Source organism: Impatiens glandulifera, chromosome 3, assembly GCF_907164915.1.
Source record: "Impatiens glandulifera chromosome 3, dImpGla2.1, whole genome shotgun sequence".
Taxonomy (NCBI): Eukaryota; Viridiplantae; Streptophyta; class Magnoliopsida; order Ericales; family Balsaminaceae; genus Impatiens; species Impatiens glandulifera.
This window is the reverse complement of record NC_061864.1, coordinates 17,301,625-17,329,483: the sequence shown is the minus strand read 5'-3', so window position 1 is coordinate 17,329,483 and position 27,859 is coordinate 17,301,625. Positions and strand designations below refer to the sequence as shown.

Here is a 27,859-nt window from a genome sequence, read left to right as displayed (position 1 = left end):
TAGATAATGATTATTTGTAAGTTTGGTCAGGTCCTCCATCTTGTAGATGATGATTATTTGTAAGTTTGTAAAGATGCATTTATTAAGTTGTGTTATGGTGTATTAATAGAAGCATGAAAGAAATTTGGTCATTGAATATAATTAACTTTATTTATGAATTTTAGGTTATCAAAATGTGGTTGTCATTGATATAAATTTGTAAAAACTAATGAATGTTCTAAATTCATTTCCTCATTTTCTTCATGATTTTATTTAAGTGATAGTGATCTCTTTTGGAACAAAGACTTCCCCAATTTAAAACAAGGACAAATAGATGGAACAATAAAATTTCTTTGAGGGAAATTTGCAGCGCCACATTAGCATGAATTCTCTCTTCCAATTAATTTATCAAATGTAATTTATATCAATTTATTTAATATAGGAAATATTTTACTTAGTTCTTGCTTGTTAAAAGAGAGTAAGAAAGTGTAATTTGTTACTAATTGATAAATTTGTATTTGAATCTTTTATAGGTCGGGAGAAGGAAGAAAAGGGAAGAGAAGGAAGGGAGAAGGAAGAAAAGGAAGGGAGAAGGAAGAAAAGGAAGAGGGAGAAGGAAGAAAAGTTGTTTCAAATTTTGGAATTTGATCATCATTTTTATTGATATAATAATGTTTATTTTGTATGACTTTAAATACTATATAATTATATTTTGATGTAATTATATTTGGATATAATTATATTTTTAGGTAATATTATAATATAAAAATGGAGTGTTAATTATATAATATTATTTTGAATGATTTTTATTGTTGACAATTGACTATTAACTACACTTATAACTATCAGCTATTTTTAAACTCTAATTAGTAATTAGAGACAATTATTTGTGATAAAAATATTGTTTTTATATAGTTAACTAACTGTTAACTTATGAACACTGTTAATTGTGGTTATTAAATAGAAGTTAAAGACTATTACTTACGCTAAAAATATCGCATTTATATATAGCCAACTAACTATTAACTACGGTTTTTATACCGCCTTTATAGCCACTATTAACTGCGGTTTTTAAACCGCAGTTAGAAACTATTACTTGCGGTGAAAATCCCGCCTTTATAAGTAAATAATTTACTACGGTTTTAGGAACCGCAGTTAGAGACTATTAACTGCGGTCTTATAAACCGCAGTTAGAGACTATTAACTGCGGTTTTATAAACCGCAGTTAAAAGCTAGTATCTGCGGTAAATTTACCGCCCTTAATTGTCAAAATATCTTTAACGGCGGAACTATTAACGGCGGTTGACTACGGTAATTTTACCGCCGTAATTGTCTTTTAGCAGCGGTAAATTATACAATAACGGCGGTAAAAACCGCCCTTAAATGTTACTTTTTTACTAGTGCATGTGACATATTATCAATTCCAATAACTACTGTCGCTTCTGAATCAGCTTTTAGTGCAGGGGGTAGAGTTATTGATCCACATCGTGCCAATTTAGGAGCAGAGACAGTTCAAGTTTTACTTTGTGCAGAAGATTGGTTACGTGCACGTTACCAAATCAAAAACAAACAAAAAGTAAGTAAATCAATATCTTATTCTTTATTTATTAAGTCTTAGTTACTAAATCTAAAAGATAATTTTATATGTGAAGGATAATTCAGGGATAAAAGAGATTCATTTGACTTAAAGTCTTGCAGTCAATGGTTGTGACTTCTCTGGCATAATTATGAAATTGGTAAGTTTATATAATATAATTATTGGTTGACTGTTAAATATTTGTTTGTTTGATAATCATATTATGAACTGAAATAAGTAATGATGATGATGTGTTATATATAATGTAGGTATGTTGATTTTGTGATAATAAATTGTAAGATGTTGCTGGATGAGAATTGAGAACAAAATATTTTTGATAATATGATAGTGTAATGACATTTTTCAAAGTATACTACAACTAAGCAAAATGCTTTATAACATAATCCTTTATTTTATTGTCTAGTGTTAAATATTTATTTATTTTGTAATCATATTATGAAATGAAAATAATGAATACTGATGATGTGTTATTTATGATGTAGGTATGTTGATTTTGTGATAGTAATCTATAATGGTAAGATGTTGCTGGAGGAGAGCAAAATGCTCTTGATAATATGCAAGTGTTTTGGTCTTTTTTGAAGTATACTCCAACTAAAGCAAGATGCTTTATCTTATTAGATGATTGCAAAATACTTTTGATAATAGCAAAATATTTTTGATAATATTTGTGTGTTATGGCCTTTTTAGAAGTATTCTAAAACTAAAGCAAAATGCTTTTTGTAATTATGTTATTAGCTAGTGTTTTATCATTTTGATAGTTTATTTCCACTAATTTGTTACACATAGTAGTTGAAAAGTATATTTACAATTTTTACTTTAATGTTGCATTCATTTCATTGTTTAAGTTATAAACGAGCTTTAAACGAGCTCATAAACGAGCTCTAAACGAGCTTTCTAAACGAGCTTTAAACGAGCCGAATACGAGCGGCTCGTGAGCTCAATTAAATTCATACGAGCCAAGCTCGAGCTCGATTATAAAAGCTCGAAACGAGCTCGAGCCGAGCTCGAGCCCGAATATATAACAGACGAGCCGAGCTCGAGCTTGATACTGTTCGGCTCGGCTCGGCTCATTTACATCCCTAGTCATAACCCTATTTCAATTTAAAATAAATCTACGAACCCTATTTCAATTTAAAATAAATCTACGAACAAACTAACTCTATTTCGATTATAATGTGAAAAAAATGAATTGCTCTCATGCAGGATTGAACTACAGACCTTCAGTTTACAAGACTGACGCTCTACCACTGAGCTATAAGGGCAAGTGCAATTAATAAATCGAATAACATTATCGACAAAATTAAAATTAATAAAGATGTGTCATTTTTTATTTATCTATTTTAAACAAAAATTATTTTGAAAATAAGATCTGTGTACTAGAATCATAGGAAACAAATTTAACAAATAACATATCTTTCTTTTTAAATTATTTTTAAAATTTAAGAAACTAGCATGACTCCATAAGTCTGAAAATAAATTTACTAACAAACTAATTCCACTTCGATTATAATGTGAATAAAATGAATTGCCCTTTCAGAAGGATTTAAACACACAAATGATTTTGAAAAAAAGATTTGTGTATTAGAATCATGGGAAACAAATTTAACAAACAACATCAAATTCTTTGCAATTTATTTTAGAATTTAGAAAATTAACACACCCACACAAGTCATAACCCTATTTAAATTTAAAATAAATCTACGAACAAACTAACTTCATTTAAATTATAATGTGAAAAAAATGAATTGTTTTTATGCAAGATTGAACTACAGATCTTCAGTTTACAAAACTAAATTACGTATTCAATTGTTTACGTATTTGTAACAATGTCTCTTTTTTCATTTATCTATTTTAAACACATATAAATATTTTTGAAAAATAATATGTATATTAGCATCAAGGGAAACATATATAACATAGAAGATTTCTTAATTTTTTTAATTAAAAAATAACACGACCTCACAAGTCATAACCCTTCCATTTAGAATAAAAGCTAATAATAAATGACATATAAAAGGTAAGTTAAATGAAAAAAAGAACATAATGCTTTCTAGGGATTACATATATCTTATTTCCTTTTATAAACAAAATTTATACTATTAACATAATAGTTTGAATGTCACAATATTATAAGTACATTAAAATATATAAATTAAAGTGCATAAATAAAGAAAAAAATAAGGTAAGTAAGTGAGCAAAGTATGTAACAGTTCTCCTTTTTTATTATCAGGTCAGATCTGTTGTCCCACCACATGTTTCAATGACTATCTCATTTTTTAAAATCTTTCAAAATTCTTCTTTCTTCACTATATGATTTTGAAAGATTTTAAAGAAAAGGACAACCATGGGAACATGTGGTGGGACAGCAGATCCAATCCAGACCCTTATTACAACATGTTTAGAATTGCTCTAATACATATATAACTATTGATCTTTAATTTACCATTGAACTATATATGCAAGGGCAAATGAATAGACATATTAATATTAAGAGTTTCGGTGAGACAATCGAGGAGTCGAACAATATCAGTTTTGGCTTCAATCACAGGTGGTGAATCTTCGTAGAGTTCTCTACAATTTAACTAGTTTAGATCTTTGTTTATACTTCTCTCAGATACTCGTTTAAGTATTCCATTTCAGTAAAATCTTGTTCTTGTCATTGTTATTGTAATCCACCAAAAAAGTTAAAGACTTTGTAATAGTAAACATCTAAGGTGCTAGAGAAGACCTTGATGTAACTCATTTTAATTTAGTGAATGAATTTTTAATAGGTTTATAGGTCCATGATTTTTATCCTTATTGGATTTCCACACTAAAATTGATGTGTCTCTATGTACTTAATTTTACTGCTTGTTATCTCGTTTAGTTCTCGTGATTATCTCATTAGGGCATACAAAGAGGAAAAAATAATGGGATAAATGATAAATTTAATACTCTTGTTGAAGGGATTTGTCAAATTTAGGATTTTCCTAATTTTTTTGTCATTTAAAAGACTATTGTTATAATATTTTGTTATATTTAATACTTCACTTTACACCGTTAGTTTATATACAACTCCGTTAAATTTATTAACATTTAATATATTTTTTATTATAATCTTATTTCTTCTTCTTCGGTCATCCTCTCTTTCCTACACTACTTTTATTCTGAATAACGATGCTGACCTTAAACACGTTTGTCCTGTAAAAATCAGAATCAGTTGGGATAAGAAGTGAAAATAGAGAGTGGTGATCTGGTGAATTCTCTCCTAATTTGAATAAAGAACACGGTTGGAGAAAGAGGAGAGAATCGCAAAATAGAGAAAGAATATTATATTAAAATATATTTATATATATTTAAATAGAATGCTAATCAATTTAATGGTGGTGTTAGTACGAAATATTAAATATAACAAAATATTACAACAATAGTTCTATAAATGACAATAAATTAGGAGAGTCCTAAATTTGACAAATCTCTTCGACAAGAGTACTAAATTTATTATTTATCCCAAAAAATAATTATTCCGCAATTGTTACTCGGTGTTTTCCCAACACTATGTTTGTGTTATTCGATCGAAGTATGAAAATACTTTCATACTTCTAAACATATCATTGTCATGTGTTGTTATTTTTTAACCGTTCTAACGAAGCTATGCTCCCCGTATAACTATTCTTAATGGCTACACAAAAGTTGTTTTTTCAAATAAAGTTGACAACCTATAATTTTAAACCCAACTCACATAATTTTATAGTTACAAATGTTTTTAAAATTGAACAACCAGAAAAAAAAAATGTCTAAAGTTATAATTATTTTTTTATAGTTAGAATTTCAATAATATATTATAATTGTGAATATTTTATTTCATAAACTCACATTCTACGGTGCTAGAAAAAACCTTGATGTAACTCATTTTAATTTAGTGAATGAGTTTTAAGAGGTTCATGGGTTTCTTGTTTTTTATCCTTATTGGATTTCCATACTAAAATTGATGTGTCTCTATGTACTTAATATTATTGCTTGCTATCTCGTTTAGTTCTCGTGATTATCTCATTAAGACATACAAAGAGGAAAAAATAATGGAATAAATGATAAATTTAATACTCTTATTGAAAGGATTTTTCAAATTTAGAATTTCCTAATTTTTTGTCATTTAAAAGACTATTGTTATAATATTTTGTTATATTTAATACTTCACCTTAACCCCGTTAATTTATATATAACTCCGATAAATTTATTAACATTTAATTTATTTTTTTAATATAATCTTATTTCTCTTTCTTTTTCCGGTGATCCTCTCTTTCCTACACTACTTTTATTCTGAATAACGATGCTGACCTTAAACACGTTTGTCATGTAAAGAACACGGTTTGTCTGAATAGAGACAGGTGATTTGATGAATTCTCTCATAATTTGAATAAAGAACACGGTTTGAGAAAGAGGAGAGAATCACGAAATAGAGAAAGAATATTATATTAAAATATATTTATATATATTTAAATAGAATGATAATAAATTTAATGGTGGTGTTAGTACGAAATATTAAATATAACAAAATATTACAACAATAGTTCTATAAATGACAACAAATTAGGAGAGTCCTAAATTTGACAAATCTCTTTGACAAGAGTACTAAAATTTTTATTTATCCCAAAAAATAATTATTCCGCAATTGTTATTCGGTGTTTTCCCAACAATATGTTTGTGTTATTCGATCGATCAAAATATGAAAAAACTTCTAAACATATCATCGTCATGTGTGGTTGTTTTTGAACCGTTCTGACGAAGCTATGCTCCCCGTACAACTATTCTTAATGGCCACACAAAAGTTATTTTTTCAAATAAAGTTGACAACCTACAATTTTAAACACAATTTACATAATTTTATAGTTACAAATGTTTTTAAAATTACAACCAGAAAAAAATATGTCTAAGGTTATAATTATTTTTGTATAGTTACAATTTCAATAATATTTTATAATTGTGAATATTTTATTTCATAAACTCACATTCTATGGTGCTAAAAAAATCTTGATGTAACTCATTTTAATTTAGTGAATGAGTTTTAAGAGGTATATGGGTTTGTTGTTTTTTATCCTTATTGGATTTTCACACTAAAATTGATGTGTCTCTATGTACTTAATATTATGTTTGCTATCTCATTTAGTTCGGGTGATTATCTCATTAGGGCATACAAAGAGGAAAAAAATAATTATTCCGCAATTGTTATTCAGTGTTTTCCCAACACTATGTTTGTGTTATTCGGTCAAAGTATGAAAAAACTTCTAAACATATCATCGCCATGTGTTGTTTTTGAACCGTTCTGACGAAGCTATGCTCCCCGTACAATTATCCTTAATGGCTAGACAAAAGTAATTTTTTTAAAATAAAGTTGACAGACAACCTACAATTTTAAGCACAACTCACGTAATTTTATAGTTAAAAATATTTTCAAAACTGAACAACAAGGAAAAAAAATATGTCTAAGGTTATAATTATTTTTTGATAGTTATAATTTCATTGATATATTATAATTGTGAATAATTTATTTCATAAACTCACATTCTATGGTGCTTGAGAAGACCTTGATGTAACTCATTTTAATTTAGTGAATGAGTTTTTAAGAGGTTTATGGGTCCATGTTTTTATCCTTATTGGATTTCCACAATAAAATTTATGTGTCTCTATGTATTTAATTTTATTGTTTGTTATCTCATTTAGTTCTCGTGATTATCTCATTGGGGGCATACAAAGAGGAAAAAATAATTATTTCGTAATTGTTATTTGGTGTTTTCCCAACAATATGTTTTTGTTATTCGATCGAAGTATGAAAAAACTTATAAACATATCAGTGTCATGTGTTGTTGTTTTTGAACCGCTCTGACGAAGCTATGCTTCCCCGTAACAACTATTCTTAATGGTCACACAAAAGTTATTTTTTTGAATAAAGTTGACAACCTACAATTTTAAGCACCACTCACATAATTTTATAGTTACAAATGTTTTCAAAAAGGAACAACATGAAAAAAATATGTCTAAGGTTATAATTATTTTTTTAGTTACAATTTCAATGATATATTATAAATTTGAATATTTTATTTCATAAACCCACATTTTTTTTTATAGCCGATTCATAAAAGCACAGTAAATACAACAAGTTCATTCAACCAAGTATAATAATTATTGGCCACAAGAGGTTAAGAATATAGCCCCAAACACACTTAACTATTTAACCAGGCGTAAAACTTGCGGCCGCCTGACGGGCTCGAACCTATGACCTCTCAAGGAGGCTAGGCATATCCACATTTTGTTGTCGTAGGTTAAAATAGGGGATAAAGTTAGAAACATAATAATTAAGTTTAAAAAAAATGTGAATACAAGGGGTTAAGCACATAGTCCACAAACACACTTAACCATTTAACTAAGAGCAGAATTTGTCGTCTGACGCAAGACTGTCAAAATCGAGAGTTTATGTAAAATCGTTGGCCAGTAAAATCTAGAGTTTAGATAAAATCATAAAAATTTAATTTAAAAAATAATAGTTATATATTATTATTTATATAAGTTTTAAAAAAGTTATATATTAAAATATAAAATTAATTATAAAATAATAATAAATAAATAACAATATAAATAATTATATTAATTAATTTAATAGAATAAATTATAACTTTATTTTTTATTTTTAAATATAAATTTATTTTTTAAATGTACAATCGTAAAATCGAAATTATTTATAAACTCGTAAAATCTTATTATTGTAAATTTAAAATCGCAAGAGTTACTTAAAATTATACTTGTTAACCTTATGTGAAATCGTAAAATCGTAAGATTTTAAGAGTTGTCTCAAGATCTTAACATCCTTGTCAGACGGGCTCGAACTCAGGACCTTAAGGAGGCTGAGAATATTAAGAGTTGTCTTAAGATACCAAAAAGTTACGGGTTCGAATCTATTTAGAAGCTTTGAATTTAAGTCGGGATCATGATTTTGAGATGTCATGCTAGTTTTCCGTTTATTTCAAAAAAATATAATAATTATTAAATGATGTTCAAATTTGAAACATTTTAGTTTTTATGATATTATATATATATTTATTATTTGTAGGTTATCATGAGTGTCTATAAAAATGTTGTAACTATGATTAGTGCAATATTATTTATTGGACACACGATTGAACTTTTTTTATATAAAAAACAAAATTATTTGAAGGTTTTTTGTTTTTATAAATTTTATGGTTATTATATTTTAAATAATATTGTGTTCTCTATTTGTTTTTTAAGCATTTAAATGCTTAAAATACAGTTCTTTAACTTTGTTTCTATTTATTTTTTTATGAATTTATTTTAATTTGTATATTTTATTTTTCTTTCTTTATCCACGCGAGTTTAATACTAGTTTATTCTAATAAAAAATTGATGGACGTTTAAAATGAAAGAATATGATAAATTGAAAGTGACTTGAATGTTTTGAATTTAAATATATATATATATATATATATATATATATATATCTTAAATATATATATATATATATCTTAAAAGAGGAGTGATAGAGTGAGGGAATTTAATGAGGGAATTTGGTGAGGGAATGACGTGGCATCACCTTCATTGGTTGAAAAATGTAAAAGTCGTAGGAAAGAGAGAAAAGAGAGAAATTATTTGATTTTTTCAGCGAATAAAATTATGCCACGTAATTCCCTCACCAAATTCCCTTACCTAATCATTTCTCATCTTAAAAGTACATTAAAATACATAAAAGTAATATCAATTTAATTTATAACAAATATATAAAACAAAAAGTTATATAAAGAATAATAACAAAATTCCAAAAAAATTGTAACAAATACTATTTTTTCAAATGATTCAATAAATAAAGTTTAATAATAAGAAAAAGAAAATTACCGTTTTCAAATAATCCAAAAACGGGAAATTTAAAGGACTAACAAAAGTAGTTTAAAAGGAAACGGTAGGATTTGCTTCGCTTAACCTTTTCTAGTACTACTTCTCTTCCACTTGGGTTTTGACCGTTGCTTTTTTCTCAACGGCTCTCTCTGGTTCTCTGGTTCTCTTCTCTCTCACACACACACATTGTTCGTCTTCTCATCGCGTCTTCTCCTCGTTACTCTGCAGGTACGAATACGTGCATAATTGTTAATCTCATTTTCCCATATGCTAATCACAAACTGCTTAATGATGAACAAATTTCATTTCTTTCTGGTAATTTTTTCTTGAATCTGGATCTTATTCTTCTTCTGATCATTCTCTTCTAGCTTTTCGTAGTTTTTATTGATCCCAATCTCTGAAAGCTCATAATTTCAAGAAAAAAAACTAGAAAAGGGGAAGACGATTAAGGATGGGATGTTCAATTTCAAGACTGGATAATGAAGAGGCAGTTCAAATGTGTAAAGACCGTAAGGCATTCATTAAGCAAGCTGTCGAACAAAGATCTAAATTCGCAATGGGACACATTGCATATATAGATTCAATGACAAGAGTATCGGCTGCACTTTATGCTTATGTAGAAGGAGATGACGATTCGCCGTCGTTGTTCACTCCGACCAAGAAAATCAAATTTGAAGAGTTTAATAAAGCCAAAAACCCATCTTTGAAGATAAACTACATGATGTCAGGTGGGAACTCTGCAATTACAGTTCAGGAACAACTTCAATCGTCTCAAATCGCTAATCTTGAAATGTGTCATTACGGATTTGACGGTATCTTCACATTGCAAACGCCGCCGCCGGCGACGGCGGCATCAATGGGTTCCTCTTCATTCCTCCCTCCTCCGTCTCCTCCAAGGAATAAACAATGGGATTTCTTTTGGAACCCTTTTTCCTCACTAGACTATTACGGCTATCTCAATGAAACTAGTCTTGAACTTGATCAGACAGTTCCAGATGATAATGATGTTTCTGGGTTGAAACAAGTAACAGAGGAAGAAGAAATTAAACAGAAAGATTCAGATGCTGAAGAAAAACCCACATCAGAAGTTACCGTTGAAGAATCTAAAGAAAAACCCACTGAAGAGGAGACGACGGCAGCCATTGAAATCCCTAAAGAAGAAGAAAAGGAAGACAATATTGATAGCAATGAGAAACCACGATTTACTGTTTATGTTGATCCAATGCCAACAAAAGGCATGAATGAAATCATTAAGGAACTTGAAAACCAGTTCATAATTGTCTGTACTGAAGCCAGTAAGGTTTCAACAGCAAATCATCAATCAATACTTGACAGATTGTATGTTTGGGAGAAGAAACTCTACGAGGAAGTTAAGGTATTTTTTGAAATTGGGTCTCATTTTCAATTTGTTTGCTAATATTTCCTTACATTTTCTATTATGTGGTTACATATTAGGCCGGAGAACGTGTTCGTTTAGCGTTTGAGAAAAAGAGAGCTTATCTTAAGAGCCAAGAAGATGATGATGGTCCTTTAGCTGTTAAAACAAGATCAGCCATGAGAGATCTACACACCCAAATGAAGGTTTCGTTTCATTCCATTGAAGCTATTTCGAAAAGAATCCAGGTTTTAAGAGATGAAGAACTGCAGCCTCTGCTTAATGATCTTGTTCAAGGGTATGTCTTCTTGATTTCAAAAAATGTAGACTTTTTTTATCAACATGACAAAAAGTTTGTACCTTTTTCGATAACAGGTTATGTAGAATGTGGAAGACAATGGAAGAATGTCACAAAACACAAAAACAAATAATCGATGAAGCCAAGCACTTAATAGCATCGGGTTGGACAACAACAATTCCTTCAAAGTTACCAATTATGGCTGCGACAGCTTCTAATTTAGAGGCAGAGCTGAGAAATTGGCAAGCTGCATTCAAATCATGGATCACTTCACAACGATCATTCGTTCATTCATTAGCCGGCTGGCTTCTCCGATGCATTCGAACCGATGAAACCTCAAAATCGAGATTATCTAACGCGTTATCTCCTCCACAACCGTCGATAGATGAAGCTCCTCCAATATTCGGTCTATGTATAGAATGGTCCAGGTTTCTCAATAATGTTCGAGAGATCACGGTTCTTGATGGGATGGATTTTTTCGCAGCCGGATTTGGATCGTTCTATGTCGAGCATCTTAAGGAGGAATTGGTGGTGCCGAGGCGACAATTGATTTCCAATGGTGGTGGGAAGACAGAAATGGTTATTGAGAATAATCACGAAAATAATAATAATGGAATGAGTGCGGAGAAAATAAGGGAAATGGGAGTTAGGGTTATTTGTGGCGGAATGTCGGTCGCTATGAGCTCGTTGACGGAGTTTGCTGTCGGTTGTGCCGAAGGATATTGCGATTTGGAGAGGCGACGGGTTGGGGAAAAGGATTTTGCGGTTAAATCGGTTTCGATGTAATGTTTTGTGTTGGTTTATTGTTTTATTCTATGTTATGGTTTTTGAAGGCTTACTTTAATTCTTTATTGTAGATTACTAGATTGGATCTTAGTTTTGTCCGAATTATTTATTGGGTATAGAGATTGTTTTTTAATAAAGATCTTTGTTTATTTGTATTTGTAACCATTATAAAATTGTCCCTTTGAATAAAAAATTGTGTTTGATTCTTACTTAAAAGGATCACATGTAGTACAACTTCTTATTGTAAGAAAAATGCATTTACTGATTTGGTAAATAAATAAATTTCCTTTGATAACAATGAGTGAATTATGGTAAGTACAGTTACAAGTTGAAACATCTCTGTCTTGTACTAAAAGTTTTCAGAGAACATGTGTAAGGAGCCCTACTTATTTGGAAGATTTTTAATTTTTAATTTTGTTTTTTAAATTTAGAAATATAATATCATTCAATTATCATGACTTTCATTTAATTTAATTTAAATTAATAGTGTATTTATAAATAAACTCTTATATTTTTAAATTCAAATCTTATGATTTGAGATGTTTACAAAATCTTTAAATTATTTTATAATTTTTTAAAGAGACAAAGTAGATTTAGATTAAAGATTAAAAAAATACTCTTACAAATCAATTCAGACTTGTAATTTATTATGATTTTTTAGTATTATTTTATAAATTAATTTATACTTAATTATATATATATAATAAAATATATAATTAATATTTTTTAAATTAAATCTTACCATTTGAAAAATAACCTTAGTATTTATAAGAAGGTTGGGTTATTAAAATAATTTAGAGAGTGAAAAATTAGCTGGATGATGATGGATTATTTTGAGAAAATTATGATAATTTTTTTTTTTGTAAAGAGATTTAAAAGGGATTGGTATATATATAAAAATAATAATAATTTAAAACAAAGGAATGAATTGATTTGATGAAGGTGAGGAAAGTAAAGTGATATATTTTTTTTTAGTTATTTAAATAACCTAAAACCATAAGCCTAAGTTTATAAATGGTAAGTTGGTAACAATTCTAACTAAACTCATATATTATGTGTGTTATTCATGTCAATTTTGAGGCTAACTATTTGAATTTGAATTGCCCTAGTTATTTGTTATTTGAATTATTAACTGTAATTATCTTTTATTTTATTTGATTAGATCAATGTTTATGTTTTTGATAAGATTAACATAATTTTCAATTTTCAATTTTCATGAACTCCTATACAAATAAGATTGTTTTGGAGATTCCTATTTCCTAGTCAGAAATATTATTTAAATAATTTTATTTGTTTTGAATTATAAAAAAATAATAATTCAAAATTATTTGAATAAAAAATTTGAAGATTAAATATATAATAAAAACAAGTGAAAACTCATAAATTCCCATAAGGATTAAATTTACATCCAACCATTTAATTATTAATATATATATATATATATATATATATTTAAAAGATTTATGTATATTGAAATTGATAAAAAAAAATTGATTAAATATAATAACCACCGATCATGACATGACATAAATTCTCATGTGAATCAAATTTACATCCAACCATTTAATAATTAATATATATATATATATATATATATATATATATATATATATATATATATATATATTTACAAGATTTATGTATATTGAAATTGATAAAAAAAATTAATTAAATATAATAACAACCGATCATGACATGACATAAATTGTCATGTGAATCAAATTTACATCCATATATATATATATATATTTAAAAGATTTATGTATATTAAAATTGATAAAAAAAAGTTTAAATATAATAATAACAAAGCATAACAATATAAAGATCAAATTTACACCCCTAATAATTAATATATATATATATATATATATATATATATATTTATATTTGTATATTGAAATTGATAAAAAAAAAAAAACGTTTAAATATAGTGACAAAGCATCACATGAAAAAAAAATGTTTCTCAATAGATTATCAAACTCGTAAGTGTTCGAGAAGACCAATCAAATCTCCGACGGATTCTATTAACTTTCTAGAACAAATTTTAAAAAACGTTATAATACTAGCATTATGAATGATAATGCTTGGACAATTACCGTTCTTGAAAATTTGACGAAATCTCTCAAACTAGATAGTCCACCAAAAAATAATTAGGATGATAACCGAAATATGTAACTCTATCATATCAGGCGCATCAATTTAGGAATCACCTAATAAATCTGAGTAGTACTCCAAAAAAACTCTAAATACTAGTCGACATTTCAAAAATAAATAAGTAGTTATTTATTTAACATTCTCGTGACACATATGAAAACGACTAGTCATAATTTAATATTTTTTATATACATATCATTCGTATAAAATCTATCGTGTATAATGCTCCACTCAAATAACAATATCTTGAATAAAATATTTTACTAAAAAAATAGATCATTCTATAATAAGTTAAATCATCGGTCATAAAAATACAAAATAATTGTATTTAAATTTTTTTTTTATTATTATGTATTCATACCATTTAAAATTTCTAACCCAACTAATTTAATTTTCCATAACTCTCCTTCTAATCATTCAAATAATTCATAACCAATAAGATCAAAATTATTCGGACATGAAAAGTCTTAGATTTAATTCGCATTAATAACGTTAAATTATGAGAAGCTTATCCCATGGATTAGAGTCGACCACTTGGACAGTCCAATTACCTAAATTAATCTTTTTATTTATTTATTTATTTATTTTCTCTTTTATATTTCTCTTTCTTTTCTTCCTCTCCCTCTTTTAATTCAAATTCACTTTTTTTTTCTTTTTTTAGTGAATATTTAAATAAATAAATTTGGTCAAGACACTCCGAAAATTAAACTCTGATAAAAAAAAAAATATATATCATGAGATTGTGAATTATTTAAAGTAACCCAAAATAGACATGACCAAACTATTTAAATTTTTCTTCAAATTGTTAGAACTCCAATGTTTATAGCATCTAAATTTTGTTGTCATTCCATTTTCTTATAAATGCATTGCCCACACAAGTGTTACAATGATAAACTCAATTACAAGAATTTGTTTTAATTTATTATAAAATTTAAAAATATTGTTTATATTAATTATATTGTATAGATTATTTTATAATAAAATAAAATAAAATATTATTTATTAAAAAGTATAAATATAACATCATTCAATAATCACAACTTCTACTTAATTTTTAAACAACAATCTATTTATAAATAAGTTCTTAATTATGTATATATGGTTGATATGTACACATATTAATTAAGTTTAGAATTAATGAAGTGAGTTAGAATAGTTTAGTCTTTATAACATAATTCCTACTCTATAAATATTATTTAATACAGGGTTTAACCTTAAGAGTGAAATGATAATATTTGACACAAAGACGTATGTAGTTTAGTCAAGCCTAGTTATATTTTGTATTTTTTTATTTTTATATTTATTGTTATTAATTTACGTTGTTACTAAAATCAACAATCTTAATTTTAATAAGATTTTAGATGTTTACGATCTTATAAATGATTTCAATTTTATAATTTTTTATGATTTTACATAGACAAAGTGAATTTAAATTAAATATTAAAAAACATTACTCATACAAATTGTAGACACTCATTTTTCACACCAAATTTTATAGTTTATTCTTTTCATAAATCTGAGTCTATAAAATTGTCTCGAATTCATTCACGGACTCATTGCACGATTTATATTAAAGACGATTATTTTTTAAAACAATTGAGTTTTTGAAAATAATTGATTTTGAATTCTTAATAAAGTTAAGGTAGTAATTTGTCTATGTTACAACACTTAGAGAAGTTATTATACTTAAAATATTCAAGGTTTTATTTAATTAATTACCTTGGGTATTTATAAAAAAATAAAAATTAAAAAAATTATTTACAAAATATATATTAGCGTTTTTTTATAAAATTTCGTTAGGTATATTTGTTTTCTTTTAATTAGATTAGTTTGTTGGATTAGTGGTTAGATTAGTTAGATTAGATTTTGCAATTTAATTTCTTGAATAATTTAGTTAGTATTTTATTATAATTATAATTGTTCCTTAGAAATATGAATAATTAATAATAATACAATTGCTTTCTTTAATTATTTGTTTTAATTTTATTTCTTTGGTAGGATAAAGGGAAATGGGTCAATCCAAGATCCACATGCAAAATCCGGATCAGATTTGTGAATAGAAATAGGAAGATCCAAATTAAAGGCAAATCAACCCGAAGTAAGGCCAAGGAAAGGATCCAATTGACGGATCCGACCGGTCACCCGACTAATGGACCGACCCATGCCCAAGATTCGACCCATGAAATCAAATGTTAAAAGAGTTAGGTGAAGGCAACGGTCATCTTCTTGATGGTGACAACCACAAATCTTGAAATGACGATTCTATCATGTGCGGTTAAAAGAAAATAAAAGAAGTTGCTAAAAAAGAGGAGGAGAGAAAGTTTGAACGTGTGTAGAAGAAAAGATTGAAGACTTGGTTATTTTTTAATTATAAAATTAAAATGACCAAGTATTACATCATCATTAAATAAAGATTATTGAAAACTTGATTTAGTGACATGTCAAGATTGCTCTATTATTTTAAACATTTGTAAATGTTTAAAATAGTTTTCTTTCCCACGGTCAAGTTTGTTAAATGGGCCTTTGGGCCCTAGGGTTTCATAGCTTTGCATATAAATACCACTCTTAACACCTAGCAAAGGGACCAGAGCTTCAACTCTCGACCTTGACCTTCACCTTTCTCTCTCTAGGCTGCTTGTTTGAAAATTTTAAGCAAACACCACTCTTGTTAAGTTGGTCACAAGATTTGCTTAGGAAATTTAGATTAAATACCACCCTTAACATCAAAAGAGCATCCCATTGTAAGCTCTTTTGTCTTTTTTTTTTCTTCTTCTTGAATTTGAATCTTTTTTGCTTTTTTTTTTTTAATCCCATACATTATTCCTCTTAAGTTTGCTATTTTGATAGGCGGGATTTTATTTATTTTGTATGTATATATGTAACATAATAAAACATAACTAAAAAAATAAGATAAAAATTTCAATGTAAATAAAACTAAAAAAATAAGATAAAAATTTCAATGTAAATAAAAAGTCCTTGACCAAAAAGAAAAAAGTTTATTTTTAAAACCAAAATCGGCCCTTGAATTGGCCATTTAAAAAAAACTCTAAAGCATATATAAAAAGTTTTATTTATTTATTTTATATTTATTATAAATGTATACTTATATGTTAATAAAAATTTTGGTTTTTTATGCAATTTGGGATCCATTTGGATCACCATAAATAAGTTAGGATAGGGTCATGTTGAAAACCTAAAGCTGACCCAAGACCGAGGATCCAGGACTGAGGAATGAGGACCAAGGACCGAGCATCAGAAGACCTAGGACCGAGGATGGAGGACCTAGCTGGATTTATTTTTTTATTCTTCTTTTTATTTATTTATTATTTTATTTTCTGTTTTCTTTAGTTTTAGTTTTAGGGTTTATTTGTTTGACATTTTTTATTTTGCTTAGTTAAGAGTTTGTGGCTTGGTTAGGAAAAATATTAAAATTAAACCCTAACTAAAATTGAACTTAGCCCAAACTTAAACTTAGAATTTTCTTTAGACATAGTACTTTTTATTTTATTTTATTTTATTTTATTTTATTTTTATTTTTATTATTTTTATTATTATTTTTATTTAAATAAAAAAACCCCAAAATAGTAAAATTTTAGACCTTTAAATAATTCACTAAAGTTTCTTAAAAATTAATCTAGACTTAGGTCAATTAATTTTTGATTAATAACTTGCCTAGTTTTGATTTTTAGGATAACTTTATGTGTGAATTATTTGCTATCGTTTTCTTTTATATTTGCTTATTTGTTTATTTTCATGCAAACCCTTTAATGCTTAAAATGGAAAAGTTCTAAAATGTAAAGCGTAAGATTGTTTTAAAGAAAGGCCAAAATTAATTAGTAGAGACCTTAGGGGCGTTGTGGGACATAACGTCTAAAAAACCATTTCCCACACGTAACCAAACGTCGAACTCACATCTCTTAAATTCCTAATTTTTGAAGTTAGGTGGTGACTCTCTAGTCGTGAGGTTAATTAATACTGAAAAAAGTTAAAAAAAGCCTATGACATACTTTCCATTAAAAAACTCCCAATCTCTCCCAGATTCGACGGGAATGTAAGATATGGAGTTGTCTATAAAACCTCGTTTTTAAAACTTAAATTTTTTCAACATTAAAAATTAATTCCCCTCACGTTTTCAAAAAATAATTTTTTTAAAGAGTGTCCCAGAATTTTCAAACTAGTTGATCAAAAATAATTTTTTTAAAAAAAAATCGATCACACAAATAAATTGTCTGTGATTTTTAGATTAAATACTAATTTAATTTTCCATAACTCTCCTAATAATTATAAGAGGAGTGATAGAGTGAAGGAATTTGGTGAGGGAATTTGGTGAGGGAATGACGTGGCATCACATTCATTGGTTGGAAAATGTAAAAGTGGGAGGAAAGAGAGAAATTATTTGATTTTTTCATCGAATAAGATTATGCCACGTCATTCCCTTATCAAATTCCCTCACCAAATTCCCTCACCTAATCATTTCTCTAATTATAATTAGTGATCAGTCATTCAAATAATTCATAACCAATAATATCAAAATTATTCGGACAAGGAAATTAGTCTTAGATTTAATTAGCATTTTAATAACCTATAATTAAAAAAATATTTGACAAAAAATGAGAAGCTTATCCCATGGATTAGAGTCGACCACTTGGACAGTCCAATTACCTAAATTAATATTTTTTTATTATTATTTATTTTCTCTTAATACTTTCTCTTCCTTTTCACATCCCTCTCTTAATTCAAATTCCCTTTTTCTTTCTCAGTTAATATTTAAATAATAAATAAATTTGTCAAAGGGAGCTCACATGTATTGTCGAGCAAGGACACTCCGAAAATTAAATTCTAGATGTTTATTTCGAAAAAGAATTGGAAGAGATAATTTAAGAAGGATAACCAGTAATACAAGTTACCCATTATTCTTTCCCATGTTCCTCTTGTTTTAATTTTTTTTTATAGAATTAAAAAATATTATTTATATTATATTATATGAATTATTTTAAAATAAAATAAAATATTTTTTTTTTATAAAAGTAGGTTACTTTTCATTTTTTCCCGCAGAGTAATAATATAAAAAACCGTAAAAAAATATTACGGTAAAAATGTGATAACATTTTTAATTTTATTTTTAACCGTTTTAAGTTTATGGGCGGGTCAACCCACAATCCGACCCAAGTATCTATTTACTCTCACATTGCAGAACGATCTTTAAAATAATTGATACAGTTTGATTCATCAACTCAATTAGTTTGACCTCTAGAGTCCACTTCTTTCTCATACTACGAGTGAAAGGGAAAATGTAAAGACTACTATTAAAGTGGTCTATGTGAGACTTACTATAACCATATGAATTATATCCCCTATCTCTATAAATATGACGGTATTCTTCCATTATTTCCCACTAATAATAGTGAAATCCATAGTGCAAAATCAAAAATGATTGATGAACCACCGCGTTCATCAAATTTGGCGTTGAATTTAAAATATAAAGTGTTATTAGCCTAGTAGGTTAAAGGGTTGCACTTGTTTTTTTAGGTTGTAAGTTTGAACCATACCTATAACATTTTTTTATTTTATTTTTAACCGTTTTAATTTTATAAACAGGTCAACCACAATCTGACTCAAGTATCCATTTACTCTCACATATATATCGAAATTAACCATAGCTCTCGACCCGGCAATCCGAACACTTTAAAAATTAAGTATCATTATATATATATATATAAATTAGTTAGTTAAAAATTTGAACTTATATTGTTAAAATTTCTCACGTTCATCAAATTTGGTGTTGAATTTAAAATATAAAGTGTTATTAGCCTAGTTGGTTAAAAGTTGTACTTGTTTTGTTAGGTTGCAAGTTCAAACTATATACTTATAACATTTTTAATTTTATTTTTAACCATTTTAAGTTTATGGGCGGGTCAACCCATAATCCGACCCAAATATTCATTTAATCTCACATATATATCCCAATTAACCACAACTCTCGACAATCTAGACACTTTAAAAATTAAGCATCATTATATATATATATATATATAGATTAGTTAGTTAAAAAGTTGAATTTATATTGTTAAAATGTCTTGCGTTCATCAAATTTGGTGTTGAATTTAAAATATAAAGTGTTATTTATTAGCTTAGTTGGTTAAAAGTTGTACTTGTTTTTGTTAGGTTGCAAGTTCAAACCATATCTATAACATTTTTTATTTTATTTTTAACTATTTTAAGTTTATGGGCGGGTCAACCCATAATCCGACCCAAGTATTCATTTACTCTCATATATATATCCAAAATTTCAAATTAACCACATCTCTCGACCCGAATCCGGACATTTTAAAATTAAGCATCATTATATATATATTCCCTTTTTCTTTCTAAGTTAATATTTAAATAATAAATAAATTTGTCAAAAATAGTTCACATGTATTGTCGAGCAAGGACACTCCGAAAAGTAAATTCTAGATGTTTATTTCGAAAAATGATTGAAAGAGATAATTTAAGAGGGATTTCTCTTACTTTTTTACCCTCCAACTTTTATCATTTTTTTCAAATGAGTAATATAGTTTACCTATTATTCTTTCCCATGTTCCTCTTGTTTTAATTTTTTTTTATAGAATTAAAAAACATTATTTATATTATATTATATGAATTATTTTAAAATAAAATAAAATATTATTTTTTTATAAAAGTGGTTACTTTTCATTTTTTTAATTAGTTAAATTATAATAATATTTGTTTTTATTTAAAAAATTTGACAAAGAAAACCTAAGACGGCCGTTTCTACAGGAGTTTCTACAGGAACAAGAAATGAGGTCTAGTTAACTAACTATAGTTAAAGTTTTTACAAAGGGTATTCTTAACTATAGTTAAGATTGGTGTTAGGTAGATTTGATGTAGTTTGGTTGGGTGGCAATTCCGCAATTATTTAGTGATATAACCTTCATCTCCCCTTCCAATAGATAGATCTCTTTCTCTCTCTATTTCTTTCTAGAGAGAGAGTTATACTGTGCCGTAGCATAAATTCTCAACCAGAAAACGCTCTTTCTCTTTCCCTTTCATCTTTTGTCCACTGGTTTGACTTCCGTCCTTTTTGCTCGCCGTCCGTACCATCCCGCCGGCGTGTATCGCGGGAGATTTACTAAAATCTGAGCATTCAAGATCATGCAATCGGGCTCCGACAAGCTTTCGCCTCTTGATCTTATGATCGCGATCTTAAAGGGAGGAGTTATGGACCAATCAAATGTCTCATCTGAATCAGGTGTGGAACTGTCTCCTTTGGCGATGCTGGTGGAGAATCGGGAGTTAATGATGATGCTAACTACTTCCTTAGCGCTGCTGATTGGATGTGTTGTGGTTCTCGTATGGCGTCGATCGTCGAATGCGAAGTCAAGTAAATCATTTGAGCCGCCGAAGCCGTTGATTCTGAAAACTGATTTGGAACCTGAAGTGGATGATGGTAGGACGAAGGTTACCGTTTTCTTTGGTACTCAAACTGGAACTGCTGAAGGTTTCGCTAAGGTTTGTTAGCAATTTGGTTTGTTATAGTCCGACAGATCTCTTAATTTCATTTGTATGCTGATTTTTAGGCACTCGTTGATGAAGCTAAAACTAGATACGAGAAAGCGGTCTTCAAAGTGGTTGATTTAGTGAGTTTTATTATTCTGTCTATTCCTTTCAACTTTGTACTCTTAATTGATTGCCAAAATGATATTAATATGTCTCTGTAGGATGATTATGCTGCGGAGGATGAAGAATACGAGGAGAAACTGCAGAAAGAGACTTTGACGTTTTTCTTCCTAGCTACGTGAGTTCTGATTTGTAGATAGCAACATTACCTGGCCACTTAGTTTTGTCTGTTTCGTTCTATATGATGAATTTTGGACTGATGTGGCATAGGTACGGTGATGGTGAACCAACTGACAATGCTGCCCGATTCTACAAATGGTTTTCTGAGGTTAGATCTGGTCCATTGTATGGTCATAGATGATGGATCTTTACTAAACAATTTGACCATTTGTAGGGAAACGAGAAAGGAGAATGGTTGCAACATCTTTCTTTCGGAGTATTTGGCCTCGGTAACAGGCAGTATGAGCATTTCAACAAGGTGAATTAGATTAATCCTGAACTTGATTTCTGATATTCGATCTGTTCATTTCTGTTGTTATCCTTTTTTAGAATCTAATTTGTGTTTAACATTCTGGGAAAACAGATAGGAAAAGTGGTTGATGAGCAACTGACTGCTGCGGGTAAGAATAGGCATAGGATGTTTGTTAATTATGTATTTTTGTCTTTAGACATGGATAAACTAATTTACTGTTCTTCATGTCTTTCCATCACTATTTATCGTCCAATAATGTAATTAGTTTGTTGCATGTCTTACTCGATAAGTTTTGCTAATCATCAAATGAAATTTCTTATTTGTTTATAGGTTTTTATTTCTGACTTCTGATGCACAAGCTCAATTTGGACATGAATTTTTTTTAATTATTTGAATTTGATTGTTGCACAAAAAGGTTTTTAGTCAAATTATGAATATGTAGCAAAAAATAGAAAAGATTCATTTGGAGGTATTCCCTCGAAGTGATGCAGCTCTATTTGTGCTTTTCCTTGTTGAATTTGGTTTATGTGATATTAAGTCATTGAAGAAATTATGAAAAAATTAAAAGGACTTATTTGTCTTGAATTTTCTTCTACAATTGAGACTAGAACCCATTTCAACGAGTTCTGAGAATTAGAGGTTAACCCCTAAAAAATCGGAAGCATATTAAACATGTTCTTAGTTTCTTACCAACAATGATATGAGCTTCTAAATTAGATAGTTTGATGGTTACATTTATGGACTTGGCTTATCATATGAATATGAATTTCATATTTAAAATTATGAGAAACCTACTTTGGATTTGATGTCAGTTTCTATTGTTTTTCAAACAGGGAACTTTGTCTGTTGAGTACAATACATCTTCTTTGTGTCCATTTTTATCTCTTTATTTAGCTGATTACACTTCTTTCTTATCACTTGTAGGTGCAAAGCGCCTTGTTCCTGTTGGTCTTGGAGATGATGATCAATGCATTGAAGATGATTTTACTGCATGGTATGTAATTTACATAATCCCATCACTGTTTATGCTTAGGAAAGTATAATACAGTGTTTTCTGATTTTATTCTGATGTTAAACCAGGCGAGAGTTATTGTGGCCTGAGTTGGATCAGCTGCTCCGAGATGAAGATGATGCTAAAGTTTCCACCCCTTACACTGCTGTTGTGCCTGAATATCGAGTTGTAATTCATGACCATGCAAATGCATCTGTATTAGACAAGAGCTTGAGTCAAAATGGACACAGTGTGCATGATATTCATCATCCATGCAGGTTCTCAGTGTGACCTTTACATGATCTAAAGCCTTGTTTGATTTTGTTTTAATTATCCAATCAACTATCTTCTCAATGTTCAAATCATCAACCAAAATACCTTCATTATATATTCATACCCCTAATGTCTTCTTGACCCAAATAACTTGATTTTCAAATAATCCTAGATCAAACAAGACTAATTACATGCATTCACTTCTTTGATTCTAATACCCTGTTTTCTTTTATTTAAGAGCAAATGTGGCGGTGAGAAAGGAACTACATACTCCTCTATCTGATCGTTCTTGCATTCACCTGGAATTTGACATTTCTGGTACTGGGCTCACGTAAGTTTATTAATCATTTGGCGATGTCTTGTTCCATTCAATCTATGCTAAAGCCCTTCAATTTCATATAGGCTGAATTTAGTAATCTTTTGTACTTTCTTTTGTTCGATTCTCAGATATGAGACAGGCGACCATGTTGGTGTGCACTGTGAAAACTTGATTGAAACTGTGGAAGAAGCTGAAAAGCTGTTGGGCCTTTCTCCACAAACCTATTTCTCAATCCACACGGATAAAGAAGATGGAACACCTCTTGGTGGAAGCTCTTTGCTACCTCCTTTCCCTCCATGCACTCTACGAACAGCACTCACTAAATATGCAGATCTTTTGACTTCCCCTAAAAAGGTGGGATCTTTTTTTTTTCTTTCCTGCTTATGAGGATATATTGCTAATATTTAATGAATATGTGTTTTTCAGTCTGCGCTTCTTGCTTTGGCGGCTCATGCATCTGATCCAATTGAAGCTGGTAGATTAAGACATCTTGCATCCCCTGCTGGAAAGGTTTGTGTTTGTCATAATTTATTTTATATATGACTGGAACAAGGGATTATTTCCTTTAGTTGGTTTTTATTTTAGCCTTTTATATCGAAGGCCATGTGGCTCTTTTGTATTGGAAGAAGTAAACTGCTTTTCTTTTGTGTGTACCCGAAAGAGTCGGTTGAGGCTGCTTCTAGGGTTTTCTTAGTCTTTAAGGTTTAGGTTGGATAGGTTAAGGGTTATGCTGAATATTATGAAGAAACATTTTTTGGGGGAAAAATTATGAAGGAAGATTGTATCCTCACCTCGGTTAATCTTTTCTCATATTAACTCTACTATTTTCTCATCTCTTTCTGGGTCTAGTTTTAACTATAACAGTATTCAGCGTTCCTTGTTCCATTCTTTGTCATATCTTTAACTGAAAAAGGTGGGCATTTTCACTCTAGTTGTTTTACTATGTGCTTTTATTCTGTTCAGGATGAGTATTCGCAATGGGTGGTTGCAAGCATGAGAAGTCTTCTCGAGGTCATGACAGAATTCCCATCTACAAAGCCTCCACTGGGAGTTTTCTTTGCGGCCATTGCCCCACGGTTGCAACCTAGATACTACTCAATTTCTTCATCTCCCAAGTGAGTAGATTAACTCTCTTTTTGTTTTCCTGTTTTCTTATTTAATACTTAGGCCGTAAGTGCTTTAGGGTTTCTATCGTAGAAAGCTGTCATAAAGTTTTGATTACACTCCACATCCACTGTTTAGCTAGATATTTAATATTTTTGACTGGTAAGGAACAATATTAAAATTCTTGCTCTACAACCTGATAATTTACCATACACTCTGGAAATTGAGTAGTTAAATGACCTTTTTAAATGTTTGTCATCATGCCCAACCAGAGTAGCTCAAGTAGTAAGAGTGAACTAAGAGGGTGAGGTCTCAATTTCAGTACTCACTGTAGCACATTGATTGAATTGAGGGGTCATCATGGTTTCTCATCTTTGATAAAATCTCGTAAATTGCAATAACTGTTTATTTTTTGAAAAATGGTTAGTAATTTCATCTTTTGCTGGTGCAACTTTGTTATGCAGGTTAGTACCATCAAGAATCCATGTCACCTGTGCATTAGTTCATGAGGAGATGCCAACAGGACGGATCCATAAAGGAATTTGTTCAACTTGGATGAAGGTATTATTACATTTTAAGCCTTCATTTAACTCTAGTGTGCTAATCTATTTTGGCATGATATATTATTTCTTTATGGGTTATAATTGTAAGTTTGTCTGTCTACACTGATATTTGTCATGGCTGCTCGTCCACCAGTTACAGTATAAGTTTTGAAAGCTTTTCTTTTCTGAGCCCCTTTCAGAATGCTCTGCCTCTGGAGGAAAGCCGTGATTGCAGCTGGGCTCCCATTTTTGTCAGGCAATCAAATTTCAAGCTTCCCAATGATGCTAAAGTGCCAATCATCATGATTGGTCCTGGAACTGGATTTGCTCCTTTTAGGGGGTTTCTACAGGTTCGAACTGATATAAATATATATGTTCATTCTGAGCACAGTATTTTGTCACAATCACGATCTCATTCGAAAAGTACCAAAGTTAAAATTAAAAATGGTTCTTCTTCATTTGGTATAATATTTTTTCTAGATCAGATCAATTTTTTTTTGGATCTTGATCCATATATAATGTGATTTTAGTTGTTTAATTTGGTATACTTATAGTGTAATTTTTCTGCTTCATTTGGTAAGTATTTTTTTTCTTACTTGTGATTAGAGATTATTTTTGGATCATTTTTTAATATTCGATAAACATAACAAATGTATGATTCATGATTTTTTTTTCTTTTAATAACAAAACAGCAAATTGTGTTACATGGCTCATATGTTGATATGACAGGAACGGTTAGCTCTTAAAGAAGGAGGAATTGAACTTGGACCATCCATTTTGTTTTTCGGGTGTAGGAACAGGAAAATGGTTGGTTTTTCTATTTCTTTTTTTATCTTGTCTGATATAAATGTTTTGCTTGCCCAGTGGAAATGTGAAGTGATTATGTTATTTATATATATGTCTTCATAGGATTACATTTATGAAGATGAATTAAACAACTTTGTTGAAACTGGCGTTCTTTCTGAGTTGAGTGTTGCATTTTCACGGGAAGGCCCTACCAAGCAATATGTCCAACATATGATGATGGAAAAGGTATGAATAACTTCTCCATATATAGGCTCTCTCTCTCTCTATATATCCATGATCCCCGATCTTATTATTAATTGCAAGCCATCCATCCTTTAGGCCTTTGTTTGATCTGGGGTTATTTGAATAACCAACTGGATATTTCCATATAATCTTGATCGGTGTCAGAAATGGGTTATCTGAAGTATCAAAATTCCTTATGATACTGAATTAATTCCAAGAATTCCAGTTAGGAAGAGTTAGAAGAGAGAAAAGTTGGGATCATCAATCAAACAAGGCCTTAGTATTGCTTTGAGAATTTTTTAATTATTTTGGGTGACAATGATAAAGAAAAAGACTGTTCTTTCACATTTGCAGGCATTGGATATCTGGAATATGTTATCTGAGGGTGGTGCATACATTTATGTTTGTGGAGATGCCAAAAGCATGGCTAAAGATGTTCACCGCACTCTTCATACCATTTTACAAGAGCAGGTATGTTCTTAACATTATTAACTGTCTATGGAATATCTATCCCCTCAACGAATTTGTCAAATGTGAAATCCGCCCTTAAAATACGAATCCATTTTGATATGACAGTTGTAAACTGGATATTTTTTTTCCTTTTACCTTTTTGTTAGTTTTTTTTTTTGTAATCGGGTCCTTTTGTTGTTTTTCAGGGATCTATGGAGAGCTCGGCTGCTGAAAACATGGTGAAGAATATGCAAACAAATGGGAGATATTTGCGTGACGTTTGGTAAAGAGTAAGTTGGGAAGATGTAATGCAATAATTTTAAGGGGTTAGTATTATTTCAATTCTTATTATACAAGGAAAACTTAGTGTGAGCAAAGGAACAAACACCCTTCCTTTGTCATCATCAGATGGTTTTAAAATGATTTTTTGGTTCTTGTATTCTGTATGTATTATTATTTTTATTAATATTATACATACAAACATAAATAGGAGGAGGAGGAGCCTCAAGTAGTACTACTTATCCTTCCATTTCTAGTATTTTTGGTGTTTTATTATTATTATTATTATTATTATTATTATGAACTCACCAAAGTGAAAATAATTTAGACTTGACTAGATCTAGTTAAGTTAGATTTATTTGTGTGTGAAAGTTAATTTCCTTGCCAAATGCTTATTTTAGGCTTTAAAATGTCTCCAATTGGAGCCTTAATTGTTTGCTTTGTTATGGGCAAATTGATTGTTTATTTGTTTCAGAATCTATATTATAGGGGAGATAATTTGGAAGAGGGAACATGAAGGAAATAGAAAAATCTCTTTTTTAAATTCTCTCACTTGTTCAGATCTTAATGAGAAATATTGGAGGGAATTTGGGTGAGGAAAAAAACAAAATAATTTTTCTCTTATATTTTTGTAAACTAATGAGGTGATATTACTTTATTTTTTTTTCAAAACTTTTCCTCCTATCACTCATTCTTTTTAAAACCACCAA

The 27,859-nt window shown here is 29.1% G+C and overlaps 2 protein-coding genes and 1 non-coding gene across 3 annotated transcripts; 2 read left to right on the top strand and 1 right to left on the bottom strand.

Moving 5' to 3' along the window:
* Positions 1–2,766: 2,766 nt before the first annotated feature.
* Positions 2,767–2,838, bottom strand: TRNAT-UGU. The gene has a single exon. It is a non-coding gene; the product is annotated as a tRNA-Thr (tRNA).
* Positions 2,839–9,692: 6,854 nt separating this feature from the next.
* On the top strand, positions 9,693–12,124 carry LOC124931761 (nitrate regulatory gene2 protein-like). The gene is made up of 3 exons (XM_047472313.1): positions 9,693–10,832; positions 10,913–11,130; positions 11,208–12,124. Exons 1-3 carry the CDS (start codon positions 9,909–9,911, stop codon positions 11,914–11,916), a joined length of 1,851 nt encoding a protein of 616 aa, XP_047328269.1. The 5' UTR covers positions 9,693–9,908; the 3' UTR covers positions 11,917–12,124.
* An 8,929-nt stretch (positions 12,125–21,053) lies between these two features.
* On the top strand, positions 21,054–27,397 carry LOC124928697 (NADPH--cytochrome P450 reductase 1-like). Its single transcript, XM_047468951.1, has 18 exons — positions 21,054–21,582; positions 21,651–21,710; positions 21,792–21,868; positions 21,961–22,018; positions 22,085–22,168; positions 22,274–22,310; positions 23,087–23,156; positions 23,243–23,431; positions 23,665–23,757; positions 23,874–24,099; positions 24,172–24,255; positions 24,709–24,860; positions 25,314–25,410; positions 25,592–25,741; positions 26,121–26,198; positions 26,301–26,423; positions 26,775–26,891; positions 27,077–27,397. The coding sequence occupies exons 1-18, from the start codon at positions 21,226–21,228 to the stop codon at positions 27,155–27,157; spliced, it is 2,133 nt and encodes a 710-aa protein (XP_047324907.1). The 5' UTR covers positions 21,054–21,225; the 3' UTR covers positions 27,158–27,397.
* Positions 27,398–27,859: the final 462 nt, after the last annotated feature.